We start from the raw sequence: 23,580 nt of genomic DNA on the forward strand, positions 1-23,580 counted from the left end.
TTCTGCTGCTTTTGGAGAAAAACCTGTATTCCGTGAAAAATATTCAGAGGTAACTGATATATAAGTGAGAGTGCTTAATTTCTGGAACAGTTCAGCGCAAACGGGGTGTGCCTTGATACAATGCTAGTCCTATTCCAAAATAAGCATGGGCACAATTTTAGCTGCCCTACTGAATACTTTCTTGAGGAGGTAAAAGAGTTCAATGCTTGAGATATTAACATATGTCAATAAAGATCTTAGCATTTGGAAGTCAGAAAGGTACCAATTCTTACACAGTGGGATTTAAAAGGTTAAAAGTTTTGGAATGGGGGCAGAGTGAGTGAGAATTGTAGCATTGCAAGGGACCATGAGAGTCATCTAGTCCAGTGTTTCCCAACCTTGGGCCTCCAGCTGTTTTTGAACTACAATTGCCATCATCCCTGACCACTGGTCTTGCTAGCTAGGGATGATGGGAGTTGTAGTCCAAAAACAGCTGGAGGCCCAAGGTTGGGAAACACTGCAATGCAGGAATCTTTTGCCCAAAGTGGGGCTCCAACCCATGACTCTGAGATTGAGTCTAACGCTTTACTGACTGAGATAAATGTAATAAATCTAGCCACTCCTGCAATGAGTCAGGCATATGGTTCTCCTCCGAACAGTCCTATGAGGGACCTAAGAAGAGCCTGTTGCAGCGGGCCAATGGCCCATCTAGTCAATCACCTGGCTCTCAGAGTGGCCAAACAGATGCCATGGGGAAACCCACAAGCAGAGCACCATAGCCCTCTCCACTCCTGCGGTTTCCTGGCATTCAGAAGCAACTCTTGCTCAGGTAGGTAGTTTAGGCTGACAGCGCACGACTGGTTCAAAGTCAGCCAGGAGGTTTCATGGCTGGGTAAAGATCTGAACTCCTATCTCACCAATCAGATCTCCCCAGGTTCAACACTCTTAACTACGACATATCCATAATATAGACAGGCTGTGTTTTAATCTACTTAGCAACACTTAAGGAACACCTTTTATTGTTCGTTAAGTTTCTTTTTGTACATCAGCATCCAACTGCAGCACTAGGGACATATCAGTTATTTCTTGGTCTCAGATGCCTTTGTTAGCACAAATTCCATCATTCAGTTCCACAGAACTCAGATTGCGCAGTGGGCTATTCATCACAGACCAGGAACTGCAACGGTGAGAGTTTTTCAAGAGCTTATGAACAAGATAGATTAGAAAAATTATTCTCACTCCTGATCTAGCCCCTTTTTCCACCTTCCTGAGCCCCCACTCCCAGTGCAGAATCATATATTTTTTTAAAAAAAAATTATGGATGTATGGATTTATGTATGCATCTTCTCCCTACACTGAAACAGAGAGGAGAAAAGGAAGTAACAGCAATAGCAAATTAAAACAAAATGATAAGACAGTGAGCAGAGAAAAACCTGGGATAGTTGATGCATAAGTTAAGGACTGCAGAAGCAGAGGGGGAAAGAGAGCCTGAAAACCCATTGCAGCAGGGCAAAGAAGAGAGCTTGCAAACAGGATCAATGAAACTATGATTCCCAAGAACTATAACAGAAGGCCGATAATGTTTTTTCAGTATTTTATATAATATGCTACTGTTTGGGAAGGTTGCATACATCTATTTCTGATATGCATAATAACCCAAGAACAACAATCTGAGATGCTCCAGGTTCTTCATGACAGAAAAGGCGTGAAACTGACAGCCTTGTATCTATTTCATTCGTGAATCACTTCCTATGAAGCATCTTAAAGTGATTTCAAAATAAATGATAGCAAAAACATGGTCTAGTATGCTTTTTCACCCTCCACTAAAGCTCCCAGCTTTGGCTTGTCATATATATTATCTTGTTTCAGTTCATATTTTTTTTGACAAAATATAAATGCCTCATAATGCAGTGGAGACACTTGATTCTGTATACAGCCATCCATACTGCTGCCTCCCCTTCAAAACAGGAGGCTGGCTGTTAAAAGAAACCAGCGCTACAAAACTTCACAATTAGGTTCAACCCATGAGATGTGAAACAGCATTTGGGCCTCTATTGATGGCAGTCTGCAGTTGTTGGCTTTTTTTTTGCCCCTTTGCATTTAAAAAAACTTAATTTAGCAATCTATCCCTAGGAACGTAGGAATATGTCTTATACAAGGTGTCTGTATGTAGCCTAGGATTGTCTCCCCTGATTCAGAGTCCTTCACAAGTCCTTCTCATCACCTTCTTTCTACCTGACCCTTTTCAACTGGATATGCCAGAGACTGGACCTTGAGACCTTCGGCAGATAAAGCAAAAAGTTTACTATCTTTTGAGGAAAGAGTGCTTGTTGAGCAAGACCCTCCCAATAAGCTATAATTGCACAACACAAATTTGCTGGTATGTGACTGAATGCCACCCAGTCGGGAAAGGCCAAATGGATTCATTGAGATCTCTGACGCATCATATCCAAGATCCATCTATCCCACTTCCCACACTGGCCTATCAGATATGCCAGGAGTCTACTAGCAAGGGATGTAGTAACAGCCCTCTCGTTTTTTCTCCACTGAGTGGCTTTGCAAGACCGAACAACCTCTGTTTGGGAGGCTCACTATGAATTTTCCAAAAACCCGTCTATAAACATTTAAGAAGCAACAAAAATTAGCTAAAGGAGAATATTCAAGCAAAAATTGCAGGATGATGCGCTGGTATATTACAAGGGGGTTATTACCTAGTAAGGTAATAACATTATTAGGACCTACCAACGATCACAAAGATGAAAAAGCTTTTGAGTTTTGTGCTTTGTTGTTGCTGGCATCCGTCTGCCTTTTGAGATAATGGAGGAAGTGCGCCTTTGGGAGTGAAGTCAAACTGCTGGAAAGTTACAAGCGCTGCTGAGGGGAAGATGAAGCTGGGGAAGATGTGCACCCTCCTTCTTTTGTGAAGTCACTTTCGATGGGATCTGGCCTCCCACCCATCCAACACCACCACACACAAACATGGAACATGATTCTCTACAGTTTTAACACTTGGCGTTATTTGTGGCAGCGAACAGAGTCCTTGTTTCTTCAGAAAATTCTTTTCCAGCAATGAGTCTGAGTGCCGAAAAGCACCTTCGCCAGCAGAGCAAGGAAACAGAAGGAGCTCAGTGTCCCATCATCCCTTTTCTGGAAACAGTTGGAGAGTAAGAGTCTCTGCTAGGCATCACCAAGCACCTCGCCCTGCTGTGAACCTTCTCCACAATGCCGCTAGGAACATGTGGAGCAGCATCCAGGATATCAGGAGCCATGGGAACATTTCTCAAGTTTCACTGTTACAGATGCACCATTTCTTCTCTCTGCGCTCCTCCCAGCAGCCATCCCTTGCCTGGTGAATGCTATGGATGCACAGCCTGTCTGTCTCCTGGTGGGGTTGATGTTGCCAGCCTCCACGTCATGTTTGCAGACATCTTATTTGCTCATTTGCTTATTTACTCTCAGTATTTATCCTGGCTGCCCAATGCCATAGTTGTTTGGGAGACTTGGAGAGATAAAGTGATAAAAGGTTCAAAACTGATGGATTTGCATGTTTGCTCACTCCTTTGGGGGCTTTTAAGTGGCTCCTTGCAGTTAGAGATGCAGGGAGGAGGAATCCTTGAGAGGTATGCTAGGTACACACCATAAATCTAAAGCACACAGCCCAAAGAATCCTGGGAACTTTGGTTTGTTAAAAAGTGCGAGCAATCACAGGTCTGTGAGGAGCCAGAATCCACCACCAACTTTGGGGGGGGGCAGTTATTATTTTGCTTTTCTTGTTTTAATCATGCATTTTGTGTTATTATCTATGCAAAAATCTCCAAATGAATCTGAACTTCAATGCCTAAAATCCCTGGTAGACGACAAGGATCCTGAGATCACGTTAAGGGTAGCCAAATTCTGTGCACCTGCCATAAAACTTAGGGAACAAGCTGTGCTCTCAAAATGGTTAAGGTTTTAAATGATAATTTTAGGCTATATGTTAATGACTAAGTTTTAATTTATATATTTTTAAACGGTTGCTATACCTGTATTGTCCCTGTTATACCTAATTTCAAATTCAAATGCATCCCTATCGTGTTTTATGAATTCCATGATTTTGTATGTGGGCTGGAACTGGTCTGTGACCGAAATAATAAATTAATTCGTTCAATGTTTTATTATCTTGTATTTTTTATGCTGTGAACCGCCCTGAAATATATGGGTGGTGGGCGGCACACAAATTTAATAAATAATAACAACAAACCCACCCACAGACAGACACTCCCCAGGCAGGCGCTTTAGCTTGAAGCAGGCCGCGTTGCCCCGGAAACGGCCGACGCGAATCTGCCGCGCTCCAAACCGCTCCTCCCGTTGCTCTCCTTTCCCCGCCCAGTTTGAGATCCGCGGGCGCAGATTCCACACGAGGGTTCCTCGTTTATGTAGTAATCGTTGCCACCATGCGGAGAGAGCACCTTGGCGTTACCAAGCCTGCACCCAGTTCCCTGCCCCTCCCCAGAGACGAGTTCCTTCTCCCCCCCAAACCATTCCAAAAACTAAATAAAAGCATTATTAAAAAGGAAACCGCTATTATTTGCAACTGGTATTATTCAATTCAATTCAATTGCTATTATTGCAATTGAATTGGTGCAATTCAAAGGAGCAGGATTCAAAGGAGTAACCCAAATTTGGGGTTGCTACCCCCCCCCCCATTATCCCACTCCTCGAGGATGCACACGCGTTACCTGCACACGCGTCTCACCTGTTCCCTCCTCTCGAGGATGCGACTGTGCTGGATGTGACTGTGCAGGCGAGGAGGCTGGGCGACGGGGAAGAAGTAGGGGAAAGGGCAAGAGGAGGAGGAGGAGGAGGGGAAGAAAATAAGCACCGACAGGTCTGGTCCCGGCCCCCTCCACCCGCCCCCTCTGCAGGCTGGGCCTCGGGATTGCATCAGGGCGTGCAAAGGGAGACCTTCAGCCCAGGAGACGGAAGAGGAGGCGGCGGCCATGGCTTTGCTCAGAGGCAAGTAGTTGTTCCCCGGGCTTAAAACTTCTCTTTCCGAATCTCTTCCCCTTCCTTTCAGGGCTGCGTTTTGCAAGCCTGACGCTGCACACGCGCTTCCAGATCTGGGAGCAGCACACGCCCTAGAAACTACAAATGCAAGATTTTTATTTTTTATGTTTACTTTGTTTTTATGTTGCGTTGTGCGCAGTTTGAATAAACACGGCTTTGGAGCAAAGAACACGAAGCAGCACAGGATAGGAGAAACGAGGCTTGGAGTGGTTCTTTTTTATTATTATTATTTTATTGCCGGCGTGCATACCTTTGCTTTTTATTATTTCTTTCTTCTTCAAAGGCAGAGCTTTTCAATCAGGTTTTATTGTGTTTGCCCATGCAGCTGCCCCGGATCGTTGCCATTTTGCAGATGGGGAAACGGACGCTAAGATAACTTTTTATTGATAAGAAATGCATTGGAAAACAAAAAGAAACTGCTCCTAGCATTGATTGATTTGTATAACAGATTGTCGATCATTTTGAAAGATATCTATCCACATTCTCCAAATTAAGAAAAATCTATAATATTCTACACTGAAATGTTTACTGTAGCAAAAAGCCACCAAGCTGCAGAGACTTTGTATGAAAAAGTTGGCTTTTAAAAAAACTACATCTAAAAATTAGACTGCAATCTAAGCATTTCAAAGCTTCCATGAATAGGATAGCCTCATAATAATTGTTTTATACAGTGTATTTCAAATGTGCAAAGCCGTTCTTGCATATTATCTCAATAATCTTTGCAAGACCCTTGTAAATTAGGCCCTGGGGGGGGCTTGCTCTGGTTTGGTGCAGCCAGGGATGTTGAACTACCATATTTTTCGTCCTATAGGGCGCACCGGCCCATAGGACGCACCTCGTTTTTTTGGGGGGGGTGAATAAAAAAAATTTATTTGCCCCCCCCCCCAGCCGCGGCTGCCGCCCCAAGCCTTGTGCACACCTGCCCGAAGCACGGGGCACCCTCTGTAGGGCTCCCCGTGCTTCGGGCGGCAAGCTGCTGCCCCAAGCCTCGCGCGCTCGGCGGGACCTCCCGCCAGGCGCGCAAGGCTTGCGGACACTCACCAGGGCTGCAGGCTGCTGCCCGCAAGCCTTGTGAGCCCGCGGGAACTCCCGCCGGGCTTGCAAGGCTTGCGGATAGCTTCCTGAAGCCTGGAGAGCGAGAGGGGTCAGTGCGCACCGATGCCTCTCACTCTCCAGGCTTCAGCGAAAGCCTGCATTCCCCCCATAGGACGCACACACATTTCCCCTTCATTTTTGGAGGGGAAAAAGTGCTTCCTATGGGGCGAAAAATACGGTAGGTAGTCCCCTCTTGAGATCATGAAATAGGACATGGGAATCACTATCTGTAAGGCTTTGGCTATCCCTAAGCATATGTGGACACTTCAGTGGATAAGGAGTTAACTAGTTTGCAAAATGTCTGGTAAAACATGCTTTCGAAGCTGCAGAGACTTTGTATGCAAATAGGGAGATGAATGCTGTCATGAGTATATACTAGTTTCCACATAATGAACAACATTGCTGCACTGGCTTGCATTTCTAAACTTGTGCAATGCCCCAGGTGTTTTTCTGTAACCGTGAAAAGGCACAGCTTGCAGCCTTTGAGTCTGAAATTGCTCCTTTCAGGGAGTATAAGGGGCTATATGCTACTTCCAGGATCACCAGATTACCGGTAAATAGGCCTTTGGTCTTTTTAATAGGCCTTTGGTCTAAAGACCTTGTCAGTAATGAGTATTTCAGGGAATTGATGTCTCTGGTGATGACTGCACACTTTTCCACACAGCTCATCGAAAAGCAAATACTTTGGACCCAATTTAAGCAAATAGTAACTATGAAAGCAGGCTTGTTTTCATATCACTTCCGTATTACTTAATACTTAGTTGTTGGAAGAACAGCTGTATTCACTGAAGGGGGTGAGTAGGATCTTAAGCCTTCATTTATCTCCATGGGCTTCTGTCAACAGATGTTCATCTTGAAAGGCTTGCACATGGCTTTGTGAAAGGCCCCAGATTCAGTGCTTGGTGCCCCCATGATGTTGGGTTGGGAAAGACTCCCTGACTAAAACCCTGAAGCCCCACTTCAGTATTGCAGACAATACTGTGCTCACTGAGCCAATAGTTTTCATAAGACAGCTTCCTGTACCTCATCATTGTGTTTTCCAACTTTTCCATTCCAGGTGTGTTCATTGTTTCTGCCAAGAGGACTCCATTTGGGGCTTATGGAGGCCTGCTCAAGGACTTCACTGCCACAGACTTAACGGAGATTGCAGCACGCTCAGCCCTGGCTGCTGGCAAAGTGTCTCCCGAAATCATTGACAGTGTGGTTGTGGGCAATGTCATGCAGGTTGGTAGGACACAGAAGATGCCAGCTGGCAAATCCTCTTGTTGCACTCATGCTAATGTTCTTTCTCTTTCTACGTTTGCTCTGTTGCCCCATTCCAGAGGAGCTAGAAATAAACTGGAACAACTGCAGCTCTAACAAGTCACTTGTAAAACAGTTTCCCTTGGAGTATTCTATGTCATTGAATTTGCCCCTGCTGGCATTGTTGGGGGTAGGAATGAGATGCATACAATCGTGTAAATATGTTTTTGCACCCTACAGAATATGTTTTGCTTTCTTTACAACTTTTTCATTTTTTTCTGTGTGCATATAACAAGTACAGTCCTTAATGAACAAAGACATTTAGAGTAACTTAACCCAAGTTCACGTGTCTTATTATTAACACAGTGAAAATGAAAGCTCTTTATATAACTAATACTAACCAAAGCCTTGACCTGCCTTTACCTATATTCTAAACTCTTGCCTATGGCGTGGGTGTTTTCTGAGCAGCGAAAAGCTTTGGTTCTTCGTATCCTAGGATAATTTGCATAGGGTAATTTATATGGGGAAGATTTTTACTTTGCATCCAGTTTTTAAAAAAATTATGCCAAATTGAACATGTTTATTTTATTTGTATTTAAGTAAGAAAACTGCAAAAACATGTCCCATGTTATTTTTTTGTCTTGGTACAACTCAAGTATTGGACCTAAATTATTTTAGGGGTGAAATTAAAGTGTGCTTAATGCAGCTTTAATGCTGTATTTTATGGAAATTTGACTAGAATACTTGTAAATTTTAAATACAAACACATGTACTTCACTTACATTGTTTCCACCCCCCGATCCTTAAATTTAAACAAAGGTACTGGAAACTGTTGACACACTAATAAATTTTGACGCGGGTGGCACTGTGGGTTAAACCACAGAGCCTAGGACTTGCCAATCAGAAGGTCGGCGGTTCAAATCCCCGCGACGGGGTGAGCTCCCGTTGCTCGGTCCCTGCTCCTACCAACCTAGCAGTTCGAAAGCACGTCAAAGTGCAAGTAGATAAATAGGTACCACTCCGTCGGGAAGGTAAGCGGCGTTTCCATGCGCTGCTCTGGTTCGCCAGAAGCGGCTTAGTCATGCTGGCCACATGACCTGGAAGCTGTACGCCGGCTCCCTCGGCCAATAAAGCGAGATGAGCACCGCAACTCCAGAGTCGGCCACGACTGGACCTAATGGTCAGGGGTCCCTTTACTTTTACCTTTACTGGAAACTGTTGACACACCAATAAATTTTGTTAATCCAAAGAACTGCACGAGATATGCTGACTCACATAACTTGCCAGGGATAAACACCTGAAAAGCATTAATTACAACTTTGAAATTGGCAGGCTTGCTTAATACTGTATTTGCGGTTGTCACCCATTCAGTGTTGCTTATGAACCTGTGGGACACAAAATTTCCCACCTCACATCACTGCATATAACTGGCTTTCATGATGGTAACCTAAACCAGGGATGGGAAATTGCCATCCTTCAGGCTGAACTCAGCCTCCCAAGTGTTCAAATTTTCCCTGCAAGACCATTTCTCCCAAATCATGCCCAGCATTCCAGCAGGCATGAGGTATTCCACTGTGATTATTTATTAAGATGGTTAGCTGCTTTTCACCAAAGAAGAAGAGGAGTTTGGATTTGATATCCCGCTTTATCACTACCCGAAGGAGTCTCAAAGCGGCTAACATTCTCCCTTCCCTTCCTCCCCCACAACAAACACTCTGTGAGGTGAGTGAGGCTGAGAGACTTCAGAGAAGTGTGACTAGCCCAAGGTCACCCAGCAGCTGCATGTGGAGGAGCAGGGAAGTGAACCCGGTTCCCCAGATTACGAGTCCACCGCTCTTAACCACTACACCACATCAGCAACAGGGCAGCATAAAACTCCAGAGCAGGCTATGCAACTCCTCCAAAAGCCTGGGATAACACGGGTTAACGAGGCAATGGAAAGCCAACAACATTACCATCCACACCTCTAGGGGGGAAGTGTTCCAAAGAGGGAGGGGAGTTCCAAATTAGACATTGGAACATTATCTCTACCCCTTGCAACAGAATTTGAGTGTGCTGTCACCCTAGACCAGGCATAGGCAAACTCAGCCCCCCAGATGTTTTGGAACTACAACTCCCATGATCCCTAGCTAACAGGACCAGTGGTCGGGGATGATGGGAATTGTAGTCCCAAAACATCTGGAGGGCTGAGTTTGCCTATGCCTGCCCTAGACTTCCCTTAAAGTTACATGCAGCTCGATCCTACACATGTTTAATCTGAGTTAGTTTCACTGTGTTCAGCAGAGCTTGGTTCCAAGCAAATCTGTAACATGGCATCCTTGGAGGCTGATCCTCTGTATGTTTTCTCACTTCCAAGCATTGCAGTTTATGCATTACCTGCATTTTTTTGCTTTGAGCAGCATTAACCAAGTGGTACGTCTGCCCTTCCTTGTAGAGCTCTGCGGACGCTGCTTACCTCGCGCGGCACGTGGGTTTGCGTGTTGGAGTTCCCGTCCCAGTTCCTGCCCTAACAGTCAACAGATTGTGTGGATCAGGCTTCCAGTCCATCGTCAATGGATGCCAGGTACTAGATTTGCTCTCGCGGTACCCTATTGCTAAGTTTCTCCTGTCCTCCATCAGCCCAGCTGTCCAGTGCAAGTCAGGCAGAGACTCGAGAAATGGGAAAATAATAAATGTGTTGGATGCTCCCATCTTCCTTTTTAATTGCATGATAATAACCAGGGAGTTGCAAAGTGGAGACAAGGGCATTACTGTGAATGGCTTACTCTACAGTAGTACCTCTGGATACGCACACCTCCGGTTGCGTATCCTTAAGGATACGAACACGGCAAACCCGCAAGTATTTTTCTGGGTTTCACCGCATGCTCAGAAGCGCTCTACTGCCGTGTGCACATGCGCAGAAGCAATCCTTCCAGTTGTGGAAACCTTGGGAAATGACCGGAGCTCCGGAACGGATCCCGTCCGCAACTGGAGGTACCCCTGTCCTTTTTTATAAAGCAGTTCACACAGCTGGTGATGAAAGAGAAAACTAAACAACAGAGCAGAATACAGTGGTACCTCGGGTTAAGTACTTAATTCGTTCCGGAGGTCAGTTCTTAACCTGAAACTGTTCTTAACCTGAAGCACCACTTTAGCTAATGGGGCCTCCTGCTGCTGCTGCGCCGCTGGAGCACAATTTCTGTTCTCATCCTGAAGCAAAGTTCTTAACCCGAGGTACTATGTCTGGGTTAGCGGAGTCTGTAACCTGAAGCGTATGTAACCCGAGGTACCACTGTAATATTCTCGCGTCATCTGATCCATTTCCTCAATTTAAGCTTGGCTAGCCCAAACAGGCACAAACTATATCTCTTACAAAATGTGCTCAGATCTGGACTGTGGTCTGCAATGACATGGAGTTCTGTAGGAAGCAAGCACCATCAATTAATTGCCTCTTTGTGCTCTCAATTTCTAAACTCAACACAAAGGGACCACCTAGGGTCGGGCAGGCTTGATAGAGAGGCCCTGGGACCTCCATTGAGCCTATGGGCTAGAGATTCCCACCACCTATGACATAGGTGATGACTTTAAAAGGGCTTGTCCTATGGAAGGAGGTGGTCTTCCATTGAAGGCCCTATCAACTCTTAATTGTGCCTGAAAGGAAAAGAAAGCCAGTGCAAAGTTCTTGGAGAAGCCCGTGCCGTTAAAGCAAAAACTCTTCCAAAGTAGTAGCAAAATGATTAGGAAACATAAGAGCCTTGCTAGATCATACCAAAGGACTAAGTAGTCCAGCACAGTCCCATTGTTGCTGATGGAAAACTTGCAAGCAAGACAAGAAAGCAATTGCTCTGTCCCACTGTTGTTCCCCCAGCAACTGGTAATCAGTCGTATTCTGCCTCTGATCTTGGGGATGATAGATAGCCACTCTTCCTCTGCACACAGCTCCTAGTGCAGGTACACAATTTTTGGAGCTTCGTGCAACACCCACAGGGTTGCAGAAAGGTGGTGTGGAGGGGTAGCATTTTTTCCCTTCATCTACTGGCCTGCTGTCCCTCCAAAAGTAAATTGGTACAGTGGTACCTCGTGTTACATACGCTTTGGGTTACATACGCTTCAGGTTACAGACTCCACTAACCCAGAAATAGTACCTCAGGTTAAGAACTTTGCTTCAGGATGAGAACAGAAATTGTGCTCTGGCGGCGCAGCAGCAGCGGGAGGCCCCCTTAGCTAAAGTGGTGCTTCAGGTTAAGAACAGTTTCAGGTTAAGAACGGACCTCCAGAACGAATTAAGTACTTAATCCGAGGTACTACTGTATTGCCAAGTCCTTCCTTGGTCTAGATCAGGGGTCTTCAACCCGCGGCTCCGGAGCCGCATGTGGCTCTTTTACACCTTTGCCGCAGCTCCGGGGCGGATACTAGCGAGGGGAGGAGGCGCATTGTGTGCCCCGACACTCCCCACTGTTTTAAATGTCGCAATGGTTTTGCGGCTCCCAGTTTTTTTTTCTTCGGTCCAAGTGGCTCTTTTTGTCTTAAAGGTTGCAGACCCCTGGTCTAGATTCATCTGTAATGAGCTGAGGTGTTTTCTGATGCACTTATCGGACGCACACTACTAACCTGAAATGGTGAAATAAAAAAATCCCTAATGAGCTTTTTCTCTCTCTTCCCACTCAAAACAGGAAATTTGCCTTAAAGAATCGGAGGTAGTGCTGTGTGGTGGAACAGAAAGTATGAGCCAAAGTCCATATGCTGTCCGAAATATCCGCTTTGGAACAAAATTAGGAGCCGATCTCAAGGTACAGACGTTGGATGCTTTGCCATTGCTCTCAGCAGCTTTGTGTATATCTGGTAGTTGTTGCCCGGTAGTCATTCCTGAAGCTGGCCATTGTTTGTGTTGTGTTGTTTGGCTTTTTCCCACAAGCACAGAATTCATTACCCCCAAAATCTTGTCATGGTGCTACTAATCTTGTTACGTTGTCTGTTTTATTCCCCTTGCAGCTGGAAGACACGCTGTGGGCAGGGCTGACAGATCTGCATATTAAAACCCCTATGGGGGTCACGGCTGAAAACCTTGCTGCGAAATACAACATCACAAGGGAAGACTGTGACCGCTATGCAGTAAAGACACAGCAGAGGTGGAAAGCTGGTCAGTGGATTTACAAGGGTTAAAAACGTACAGTAGCATCATCCATTTCAAAGGGAAGCCTAGTTCTCATAAGTGAAAAGGATATACCAAGAACTCTGGCCACAAGTTTCAATATAAGGAATAATTCCTACTCAAGAGTTGAAAAGAAAGACGTATATATTCTGCTAAGAATAACAGTTTAAGGCTAATAGTAAATTTAAACACAACGTGTAAATGCGATAGTTTTAAGGTAATAATAAATTTAGATACAACGTTTAAGTGCAGAAATATATACGTCTTTCTTTTCAACTCTTGAGTAGGAATTATTCCTTATATTGAAACTTGTGGCCAGAGTTCTTGGTATATCCTTTTCAGTGTATTTTCAACAAGAACTCCTAGTTCTCATAAGTGGCAGGTGGTAGACCTATCTCTGGGCTGCACCACTCCAAGCCGCGGACTTGCGTGATGGAATGCTCTTTCATGAAGAAAATAAAATGCAAGGAAAAAGAGAAGGGGAATGTTTCCCTTCCCTCCCAGCTTCCCCCAAACAGCATTAAAAGGCTGTTTCGACTAAAAACATTGACTACAGTGGTACCTCGGGTTACATACGCTTCAGGTTACAGACTCCGCTAACCCAGAAATAGTGCTTCAGGTTAAGAACTTTGCTTCAGGATGAGAACAGAAATCGTGCTCCGGCGGCGCGGCAGCAGCAGGAGGCCCCATTAGCTAAAGTGGTGCTTCAGGTTAAGAACAGTTTCAGGTTTAGTACGGACCTCCGGAACGAATTAAGTACTTAACCACTGTATTTTAAGATGAGCAAATGTTAACCAATTTCACTGGCCAGTTCTTTCAGGCTTGACACACACAAAAAATTAGTAAGCAAAACCTAACCAATGCTGTCTTTCCGCACCTGCTTTGGAAAACTGTGTCACGTTGCTCATCCATGTAACTTGCTAGGGAGTAAGTGCCATAGAGTGCTTGCCGTTTTCTACAGGCAGCACATTTGCAAAGATGTGGTTCCTTAGGCACCGTTTTGCAGTTTCATTTTTCATTTCATTTCATTTTTAATTTGTATACAGTGGTACCTCGGGTTACAGATGCTTCAGGTTACAGACGCTTCAGGTTACAGACTCCACTAACCCAGAAATAGTGCCTCGGATTAAGAACTTTGTTTCAGGATGAGAACAGAAATCGTGTGGTGGCGGCGCAGCGGCAGCAGGAGGCCCCATTAGCTATAGTGGTACCTCAGGTTAAGAACAGTTTCAGGTTAAGAACGGACCTCCGGAACAAATTAAGTTCTTAACCCGAGGTACCATGGTACTGCCTTTCTATGTTACAGTGGTACCTCGAGTTACAAACGCCTCAGGTTACAAACACTTCAGTTTACAAACTCCGCTAACTTGGAAGAGTTACCTCGAGTTGAGAACTTTGCCCCAGGATGAGAACGGAAATCGTGTGCTGGCAGCGCAGCGGCAGCAAGATGCCCCATTAGCGAAAGCACGCCTCTAGTTAGGAACAGTTTCATGTTAAGAACAGACCTCCGGAACGAATTAAGTTTGTAACTAGAGGTAGCACTGTACTATGCACACGGCGGTTTCTAACAACAAAACATACAGCAGAGATCACACAGACCGTGCAGTTGTTCTTGGCTCTAAGTACTCACACGTCTGGTCAAACCAACCATCTAGAGGGGTCACTGCTGGAAGGAAACCCCATGGACCAAGCACCATATAACACCAACCCTACAAGACCTACATTGGCACCCAGTACGTTTCCGAGCACAATTCAAAGTGTTGGTGCTGACCTTTAAAGCCCTAAATGGCCTTTGCCCAGTATACCTGAAGGAGCGTCTCCATCCCCATCATTCTGCCCGGACACTGAGGTCCAGCTCCGAGGGCCTTCTGGCGGTTCCCTCACTGCGAGAAGTGAGGTTACAGGGAACCAGGCAGGAGGCCTTCTTGGTAGTGGCGCCCGCCCTGTGGAACGTCCTCCCTTCAGATGTCAAGGAAAGAAACAACTGTCTGACTTTTAGAAGACATCTGACGGCAGCCCTGTTTAGGGAAGCTTTCAATGTTTAATAGGTTATTGTATTTTAGTATTTTGTTGGGAGCCACCCAGAGTGGCTGGGGCAACCCAGTCAGATGGAAGACATAGAAATAATAAAATTATTATCAGTGCTTTTTTTCTGGGGGTGCTCAAAGGTACGCAGTACCAGCACCTTTTTCCTAGAAGGAAAGCACTGGTTAAAATTGTGGCACGTACTTTAACGAGCTCATGGGGAGTCCCAGCACCCTTTTTTTCCTAAAAGAGAAGCACTGGGTGTTGTCTTTGTCATCTATCTCAAGCACGGCCCCTGCGGAGGGTTTTATTTAATCGCCAACCGATCTCTTTGGGTTCTCCCTCTGTAACATACTAACTTCAGCCTTCTTGTTTTTATAGCCCAAGAAGCCGGACACTTCAAAGCTGAAATGGCACCTATTGAAGTGAAAACCAGGAAAGGCAAGCAGAGCATAGAGCGGGATGAGCACCCTCGACCGGAGGCGACTCTGGAACAGTTGGCAAAGCTCCCTACAGTTTTCAAGAAAGATGGGACCGTCACAGCTGCAAATGCCTCGGTGAGCCAGGGAGCTTAAAATCCTGATCTAAGAACGATTTGCTCAGATGTGGCTCCTTTCCCTGGAGCTGAAGTCAGATTACTCAGGGTTCTTGTTAAAAAAAGCATACCATATGAAATAAGAGGGTGGGGTATAAATTATTATTATTATTATTATTATTATTATTATTATTATTATGGGTCAGCTATCCTTGCCCACAACAATGTAGTAATGTACACAGAGATGGTGGAATTGATTTCAGATTCATCTTTAGGCACAGTGGCAAGCTTATCACAATGTGTACCCACAGATACTTAGAACCATAGATTTGTAGAATTGGAAGGGACCCTGAGAGTCTAACCCACTGCTGTGCAGGAATCTCAACCATAGCATCCATGACAGCCATCCAACCTCTTCTTAAAACCTGAGTGTTAATAGTGTTGGCTAAGCTTGACCTAAGTCATATATGTCTCTGCCACTGATCAGTTTTACTCGAGAATGGCCCTCGTATCGGGCAGTCCAGTTCTTATGGCCCAGGATGACTGCTCTGACATCATCTGATAGGAAGTGCCTACAGAGGGTGGTGAATACAGCACAAGATATTATGGGCTGTCCCGTAAATCCGCTGGTTGAAATAGTGGAAGAACGTTGCCACAGGAGAGTGAGGAAAATTCTCAGGGATGATTCACATTGACCTGCTGCCCTCAGGCAGAAGATATAGAAGCATGATTAGTCGCACCAACGGGGTAAAGAACAGCTTCTGTCCATGGGCTGTTAGGCCGCTGAATGAAAAGATAACAACAGTGCAACTGACTTTTGGGTTTGGTGGGTGTGCATCAGTAAATGAGGGGAATTAAGACTAAGAGAGCTGAGTGGGGGGTGCTCATGTAATCTCACTGTATACAAGTTGTACAAGTGACAATAAAGTATTTCAATTATTTCAATAAGCTGCCCTTTTGAGTCTGCATAACATCTAATCCAGGACAAACTCTTGTCAATGCTCAGCCGCAGATTTAGTGTCTGTTTTTCTCTTTCTAGGGGGTATGTGACGGGGCTGGAGCGGTGATCATAGCGAGTGAAGAAGCCTTGAAAAAGCACAGCCTCACGCCATTGGCTAGAATAGTAGCCTACCATGCGTCCGGATGCGACCCCAACATCATGGGCATTGGTAAGTTACAGTCTTGGGGACTTTCCCAGCGTGTGCAAGGTGGCCCACGCAAATCCTGATTTGCAGCAACAGCATGAAATCCTGAGGCCCTTCTTTAAGGGAGCCTCGGAGCAGGATGGCAAGGGGCAGGGCCTTTTCAGTTGTGGCTCCCCATCTGTGGAAAGCTCTCCCCAGTGAGGTCCCCTGGCTCCTTCACTGACAACTCTTTGGAGCCAGGTTTTTAAGCAGAGCTAGACGGCCATCTGCCATGGATGCTTTAGTTGAGATTCCTGCATTGCAGGGGGTTGGACTAGATGACCCTCAGGGTCCCTTATATGATTTATGTTCATGTTTCTAAATTTGTTGTAAGTCTCTGGGACATCTTTAAGTAACTAGTCTAATAGGTCCAGCTCTGAGGGCCTTCTGGCGGTTCCCTCACTGCGAGAAGCCAAGTTACAGGGAACCAGGCAGAGGGCCTTCTCGGTGGTGGCTCCCGCCCTGTGGAACGCCCTCCCACCAGATGTCAAAGAGAACAACAACTACCAGACTTTTTGAAGACATCTGAAGGCAGCCCTGTTTAGGGAAGCTTTTAATGTTTGATGCATTACTGTATTTTAATATTTTGTTGGAAGCCGCCCAGAGTGGCTGGGGAAGCCCAGCCAGATGGACGGGGTATAAATAATAATAATAAGAAGAAGAAGAATCCTAATGGAGAGTACCCTTTCAGGAACAAAGTGAGAGGGCATATTAGATGTTGTTGTTAAATTTATATACCGCCCTATACCTGCAGGACTTAGGGCGGTTCACAGAATAAAGTTGCCTTTCCCTGTTTTCTTTTTCTTTTTTAATGGAGTGGGGGGACATATCAGAGTTGGGCAACCTGCTGCCCCCCCCCCAGACATTGTTGAACTGCAACTCCTATCAGCCACAGCCAACATGGCCAGTGGTCAGGGATGATGGGAACTGTAGTCCAGCGACATCTGCAGGGCACCAGGTTGCCCACTCTTGGTGTGTGTGTATATAAAGCACTGAACTATCAGTTCCTCTACTTGCCCTCATGCATGTGTCTGTTTTTAACAAAGGTCCAGTGCCTGCTATTACTGAAGCCCTGAAGAAAGCTGGCCTTTCCCTGAAAGACATGGACTTAGTTGAGGTAAGGAAAGCTGTGCAGAACCCAAAACGAATGAAACAATACCTTAAAATGGCCTTCACATGGTGGGGAATTTATGGCCTTACAGATTTTGCTGGAAACAGCTCCCATCATCCCTGATCCATTGGCCACGTTGGCCGGAACTGATGGGAACTTGAGCTCAGCTTTCCCCGAGATAAGCTATAGTCGAGTGACGTTCATTTAAAAGTGAACTATTAAGTGCAGTCTTTGGTCTGTTTATGGGTTAGGCAGGGTCTAAGTACAGGCTGCTGAAGATTGTTCATCTCTTATTGGAAGCAGCTTTCAAACACTGGAACTGAAATTCCCTAACTCAGGAGATCTGTATAGCTATTTCCCTGGTTGCATTTCAGCACCTCTTTATTGTTGGTTCAAGCCAACATTTGCCATGAATATTATATTATTATTATTATTATTATTATTATTATTATTATTATTATTATTTTGCTCCCTTCAGTTCTTGGATGATATTTTATTTGGAACTTGGTTGTGTTTTTAGTATATGTTTTGCAATTTATGTTATTCATTTTTTCAGGTCTGCCACCTTGAGTTTTATGAGTTAGAAAGAGGTTACAGACATTCTTAAATAAGTTGGGAAGTTAAAGGTTTAAAGCAGGATTTGCATCTGACCATTCATGTTCTCATTTTGATTTTTTAAAATATATATGTATACTTTTGGCCAGTGACTTTCTGCTCACCCACCCCTTGCAAAAGCTGCTTTCTGCATCACTTTTGAAGCATCCGAACTGTCTTCAAGGATAGCTCCAAGTAGAGTATGTTACAGCAGTCCAATATATAGGTGTTTCCAACTTTCTCTCTCTCTCTTTATGTTTCAAGGTCAATGAGGCTTTTGCTCCACAGTACTTGTCAGTAGAGAAGGTTTTGGATCTGGACCCAGAGAAAACAAACGTCAATGGAGGAGCCATTGCTTTGGGTCACCCACTGGGGGCATCGGGTTCAAGGATCACTGCTCACCTGGTTCACGAACTAAGGTCAGTGAGTAGCCTGAAGGAACCTCTTGGGAACGCTTCTCGGTTTTGCTTTTTAAAATGCTGTGGAATACATGCTTGGAAAAGAGCACGGTTGGCATCTGCGTTTTAAGAAGATGATGTAGGAAGTCATGGAGAAGAGGACCTTCACCTGGAGAGCTCAGAGTCTGGGTCAATAGTGGGCTAGATGGATAAATAGTCGGAACTGGTATAAAGAAGCTGAGATAAAAATAAACAGAATTTAGCTTGCTAATTGCAGTCTGGCTCAGATTCACAAGGAGTGTAGCTTGGTCCACGCAACATGGCTGTGTGTTCCCTTCCCTCCAGCAAGTACCGTATTTTTTCGCTCTATAGGACGCACTTTTCCCCCTCCAAAAATGAAGGGGAAATGTGTGTGCGTCCTATGGAGCGAATGCAGGCTTTCGCTGAAGCCTGGATAGTGAGAGGGGTCAGTGCGCACCGACCCCTCTCGCTCTCCAGGCTTCAGGAAGCTATCCGCAAGCCTTCGGAGCGCAGCAGGAGTTCCCGCCAGGCTCCCAAGGCTTGCGGTTGGGTTTGGAGGCTGGCGGTGGGGAAAGCAGCGCTTCTCCCCACCGCCAGCCCCACAAGCTCAGAGGACAGCGGAGAGGCGGAGCGCCGCCTTCCCGCTGTTCCCCGACCTGGTTTGCAGCCTGGCGGTGGGGAGAAGCGCTGCTTTCCCGCTGTTCCCCGACCTGGTTTGCAGGCTGGCGGTGGGGAAAGCAGCTTTCTCCCCCCCCCCCCCCCCGCCAGCCCCAAAGAGCAGGTCGAAAGGAACCCAAATCCTCCAGAGCCCAGCGGGAACTCCTGCTGGGCTCCGGAGGCTTCGGGTGAACGCACCTTGAACGCACAGAGCGCACCTTGTTTTAGAGGGGGAGAACAAGAAAAAAAATTTTTTTCCCCCTGTTCTCCCCCTCCTATGGTCCGGTGCGTCCAATAGAGCGAAAAATACGGTATGTCAGCCTGCTTATCTGCTGCAGGAAACACTCTTTCCACCAACATCAAGGCATCGCAGTGCAATGTGCTTGGCTGTGCTTGTCCTAGATGTCATTCTGTGGAGCAAAAGAAAGGAACGGTAGAGCTCAAATAATTAAAAGTCTTTCAGAACAGATGGCAAGGCTTGAGTCATGATGCCTTGATAACTTATTTTCTTGTTTATTCTCTCTCGTTTTTTTATAGGCGCCGTGGAGGTAAATATGCAGTCGGTTCGGCTTGCATTGGAGGAGGCCAAGGTATAGCTGTTATCATTGAGAAGACAGCCTAAAGGAAATTCGAGAATCTTGGATGGACTCTCCACCAACTGTTACATGCTCACTAGAAGAATTTAGAGAGGAGGAGGAGGTGGCCCCACCTGTTTGCAAATCCACAAAACAGACTGGTATGCACCATCTGGCAGGCTGGGGGGATATTGCAAAGTCTTCTTTGGAAGAAAGACTATAACTAGATCATCTCTAATTCAATTGTGTGAATCTAGCTGTAATCTCCACTTATCTTGTACGTCCTGCTGAGTTAAAATGTGACTTCTAAGTATGAATTTTATTGAACAAATGTTAAGATGCCAAGTATCTCCTAACTATGCCTTACACCAAAGCCTGCTATTTTATCAATCAATGCTGTCTTCCAAGCTGTTAGATCACCGCACTGGAATACTTCTGCAAATGTAGGTAGGGAAGGGATTTTGCATTGCTGCCAAAAAATGTTTTTCTTGAATGGATTTTGCATATAGTGTGTGTACCGGCTGCGCAGTGTTAAGAGCTGGGAACAAAGTGTAACAAAATCAGTGTGCCTTTATGTGATAAAACAATAATAAAAATAATCAAATGATTCTCGTTTTGTCATCTTGTAAAGCTTGGACGTCGTTTAAATTTGGAACATAAGGCGTTTTTGGCATTGGCGCCAAACCTGGTGGTTTTCTTTCAAAGTATCTGGCATCCTTTTAATAGTGTTACTTCGCAAAAATCATCTCCAGCCACAAGGTGGTGCGTTTTCACCACATTGCAGAGGCTTTTGTCCTTTTAAGCTGCTTAGCAGTGCATCCATATGGGAAGCGTCCTACATTTTTGACCTGTACTCTGGAAACAGAGGGTTTCCCCCTGAATGTGAACTTTTTATTTCCCTATCCCTTTGGCAAATGACAGCCTTCCACAGGACATGAGCTGAAGGGGCACCTAATGTTACTTTATTTGGGGGGGGGGAGAACACTGAGTGGGGACGCGGGTGGCGCTGTGGGTTAAATCATAGAGCCTAGGGCTTGCCGATCGGAAGGTCGGCGGTTCAAATCCCCGCGATGGGGTGAGCTCCCGTTGCTCAGTCCCTGCTCCTGCCAACCTAGCAGTTCGAAAGCACGTCAAAGTGCAAGTAGATAAATAGGTAGCGCTCCGGCGGAAAGGTAAATGGCGTTTCCATGCGCTGCTCTGGTTCGCTAGTAGCGGCTTAGTCATGCTGGCCACATGACCCGGAAGCTGTATGCCAGCTCCCTCGGCCAATAAAGCAAGATGAGCACCGCAACCCCAGAGTCAGCCACGACTGGACCTAATGGTCAGAGGTCCCTTTCCCTTTAACACTGAGTGAGCTCTGACCCAACTTTGGAACTGACTCTTTGCCATATTTAGTTTGGTGCAGGAAGGATTTCCCCCCCTTCCTTCCTTGAGTCAAGCTGATCGGAGACCCTAACCCCTTAGAAGGACCTGCCTTTGCATGTGGCAAATGGCTTGGCTGCTTTTCTCAAGATCAGCTGGTATCTTTCTGCTTTGTGCATCCGTGTCTCAATGGCATCCCTGTCGCAAAACATCAGGTGATCCCTGCTGGATCAGACCTAATCGAGGGTAGGTAAAAAAAGGTAAAGGACCCCTGGATTGTTAAGTCCAGTCAAAGGCGACTATGGGGTTGTGGCGCTCCTCTCGCTTTCAGGCCAAGGGAGCAGGCGTTTTGTCCACAGACAGCTTTTCAGGTCATGTGGCCAGCATGACTAAACCACTTCTGGTGCAACAGAACACCGTGACGGAAGTCGGAGCACACGGAACCGCCGTTTAGCTTCCCGCCACAGCAGTACCTATTTATCTACTTGCACTGGTGTGCTCAAGGTTCAAGTAACGGATTCCTGCTTCAAAAACCCTATAACCGCAAAGCCTTAAATTTGGGGACTGCAAAGAATAGTTAGCCATGCTGAAAGCATTTTTTTAAGTATTATTATTGCACTGATTTTTCATACATGCATCCATCGTCTTCTTCAACACCTTGCACAAAATCACAGTGGTGTACATTGGGTGGGGGGGAATACACTGTCATGTCTATAAGAGAACAGTGCCTCTGATGCTGGCCATAATAGAATAATGGACTGGTAACTTTCCACGGATAAACTTACTTTAACACGGTTCTTTGTTTTCACACCACTGCATCCAAACAAGCCTTCCTGCAGTATCAATCTCACATGGTTTACTCATCCCACCGATTCTGTCTAGAGCTAGAAGAACTTGGTTCTGCCACTTTCCCAGCCGTATTGCAGGACCTCTTCTCTTAAAAAAAATAAATTTAAAATTGGCATTGCTACAAGGTGAGCCATCGGACGACTTCACTAAAAGGAATTCTTGTATTTAAAAGAGTTCTTCCAATTACAATATTTTCCCTGCTTTGTATAATATTATTCTGGCTTGGGTTGGGAGATTGATTTGTCTGTTTTACACGGTTGAAAAAGGCCGATGACCTAGAACAAGCAATCCCAAACGATGATGATTGAAAAAGAGAGCAACTAAAACAAAACCTGTTGCCCGGATTCCAGTCCACATTTGTTTCCCCACATTATGTGACTAAGTATTGTATGGAGATGCTGTGGTACATCTTCAGATATCTCGAGGGCTGTCAGATGGAAGATGGAGCAAGCTTGTTTTCTCTGGAAGACAGTGCTCAATGGCTTCAAGCTCTAAGAAAGGAGATTCTAAGAAAGGACTCTCCTTCATTGGAGAATTTTAAGCAGAGACAAGAATCCCATGACTGCAATCATGGAGCAGGAATTCTAACATGTTTAGCCTGGAAAAAAGGAGACTGAGAGGAGATACAAGAATCATCTTCAAATATCTTAAGGGCTGCCACATGGAAGAGGGAATGAGCTTGTTTTCTTCTGCTCTGGAGGGTAGGACCAGAACCAATGGTTACAAGAAATGAGATTCCATCTTAACATCAGGAAGAACTTTCTGACAGTCAGAGCTGTTCGACAATAGAATGGTCTGCCTTGAGAGGCAGTGGACTCTCCTTCCTTGGAGTTTTTAAAGCAGAAGTTGAATGGCCATCTGTCATGGATGCTTTAGCTGAGATTCCTGCATTGCAGGGGGTTGGACTAGATGACCCTTGGTGCCCCTTCTACAATTCTATGGTACAGCACTGGCATATCCTCCAACATTTCTCTGATGAAAATAGGTACATCTTGAATAAGAATAATAATTTATTATTTATACCCTGCCCATCTGACTAGGTTGCCCCATCCACTCTGGGCTGCTTCAAGTAGGACTAATTCAGCCAGCTAGCCCTGGTAATTATCTAATGCTTATTAGATAGATTTCCCCTTAAATTGATTTCTGAAATTTGAATTTTATTGTTATTCATGTTTTTATGCTGCTTTTACAATTAAGTGTTTTAAATTTGTTGTTAGCTGCACGGTTTTTGAACTGGGAAGGGTGGGGTATAAATAAAAATTGTTGTTGTTGTTGTTGTTGTTGTTGTTGTTGTTGTTGTTAACATAATAGTTTAGCCCGTATAGTTAAAGCTATGGTTTTCCCAGTAGTGATGTATGGAAGTGAGAGCTGGACCATAAAGAAGGCTGATTGCCGAAGAATTGATGCTTTTGAATTATGGTGCTGGAGGAGACTCTTGAGAGTCCCATGGACTGCAAGAAGATCAAACCGATCCATTCTGAAGGAAATCAGACCTGAGTGCTCACTGGAAGGACAGATCCTGAAGCTGAGGCTCCAATACTTTGGCCTCCTCATGAGAAGAGAAGACTCCCTGGAAAAGACCCTGATGTTGGGAAAGACGGAGGGCACAAGGAGAAGGGGACGACAGAGGACGAGATGGTTGGACAGTGTTCTCGAAGCTACTAGCATGAGTTTGACCAAACTGCGGGAGGCAGTGGAAGACAGGAGTGCCTGGTGTGCTCTGGTCCAGGGGGTCACGAAGAGTCGGACACGACTAAACGACTAAACAACAACAAC

At 45.4% G+C, this 23,580-nt stretch overlaps 1 protein-coding gene and 1 non-coding gene across 2 annotated transcripts; one reads left to right on the forward strand and one right to left on the reverse strand.

Moving 5' to 3' along the window:
- Positions 1–1,066: 1,066 nt before the first annotated feature.
- LOC114606943 (small Cajal body-specific RNA 18) lies at positions 1,067–1,152 on the reverse strand. The gene has a single exon (XR_003709017.1).
- Positions 1,153–4,841: 3,689 nt separating this feature from the next.
- On the forward strand, positions 4,842–20,201 carry ACAA2 (acetyl-CoA acyltransferase 2). Its single transcript, XM_028748683.2, has 10 exons — positions 4,842–4,974; positions 7,178–7,344; positions 9,797–9,925; positions 12,015–12,131; positions 12,334–12,481; positions 14,900–15,075; positions 16,093–16,222; positions 17,284–17,354; positions 18,207–18,361; positions 19,556–20,201. The coding sequence occupies exons 1-10, from the start codon at positions 4,959–4,961 to the stop codon at positions 19,638–19,640; spliced, it is 1,194 nt and encodes a 397-aa protein (XP_028604516.2). The 5' UTR covers positions 4,842–4,958; the 3' UTR covers positions 19,641–20,201.
- The last annotated feature ends 3,379 nt before the right edge of the window (positions 20,202–23,580 follow it).

The sequence above is a fragment of the Podarcis muralis genome, chromosome 11, assembly GCF_964188315.1.
Source record: "Podarcis muralis chromosome 11, rPodMur119.hap1.1, whole genome shotgun sequence".
Lineage (NCBI taxonomy): Eukaryota > Metazoa > Chordata > Lepidosauria > Squamata > Lacertidae > Podarcis > Podarcis muralis.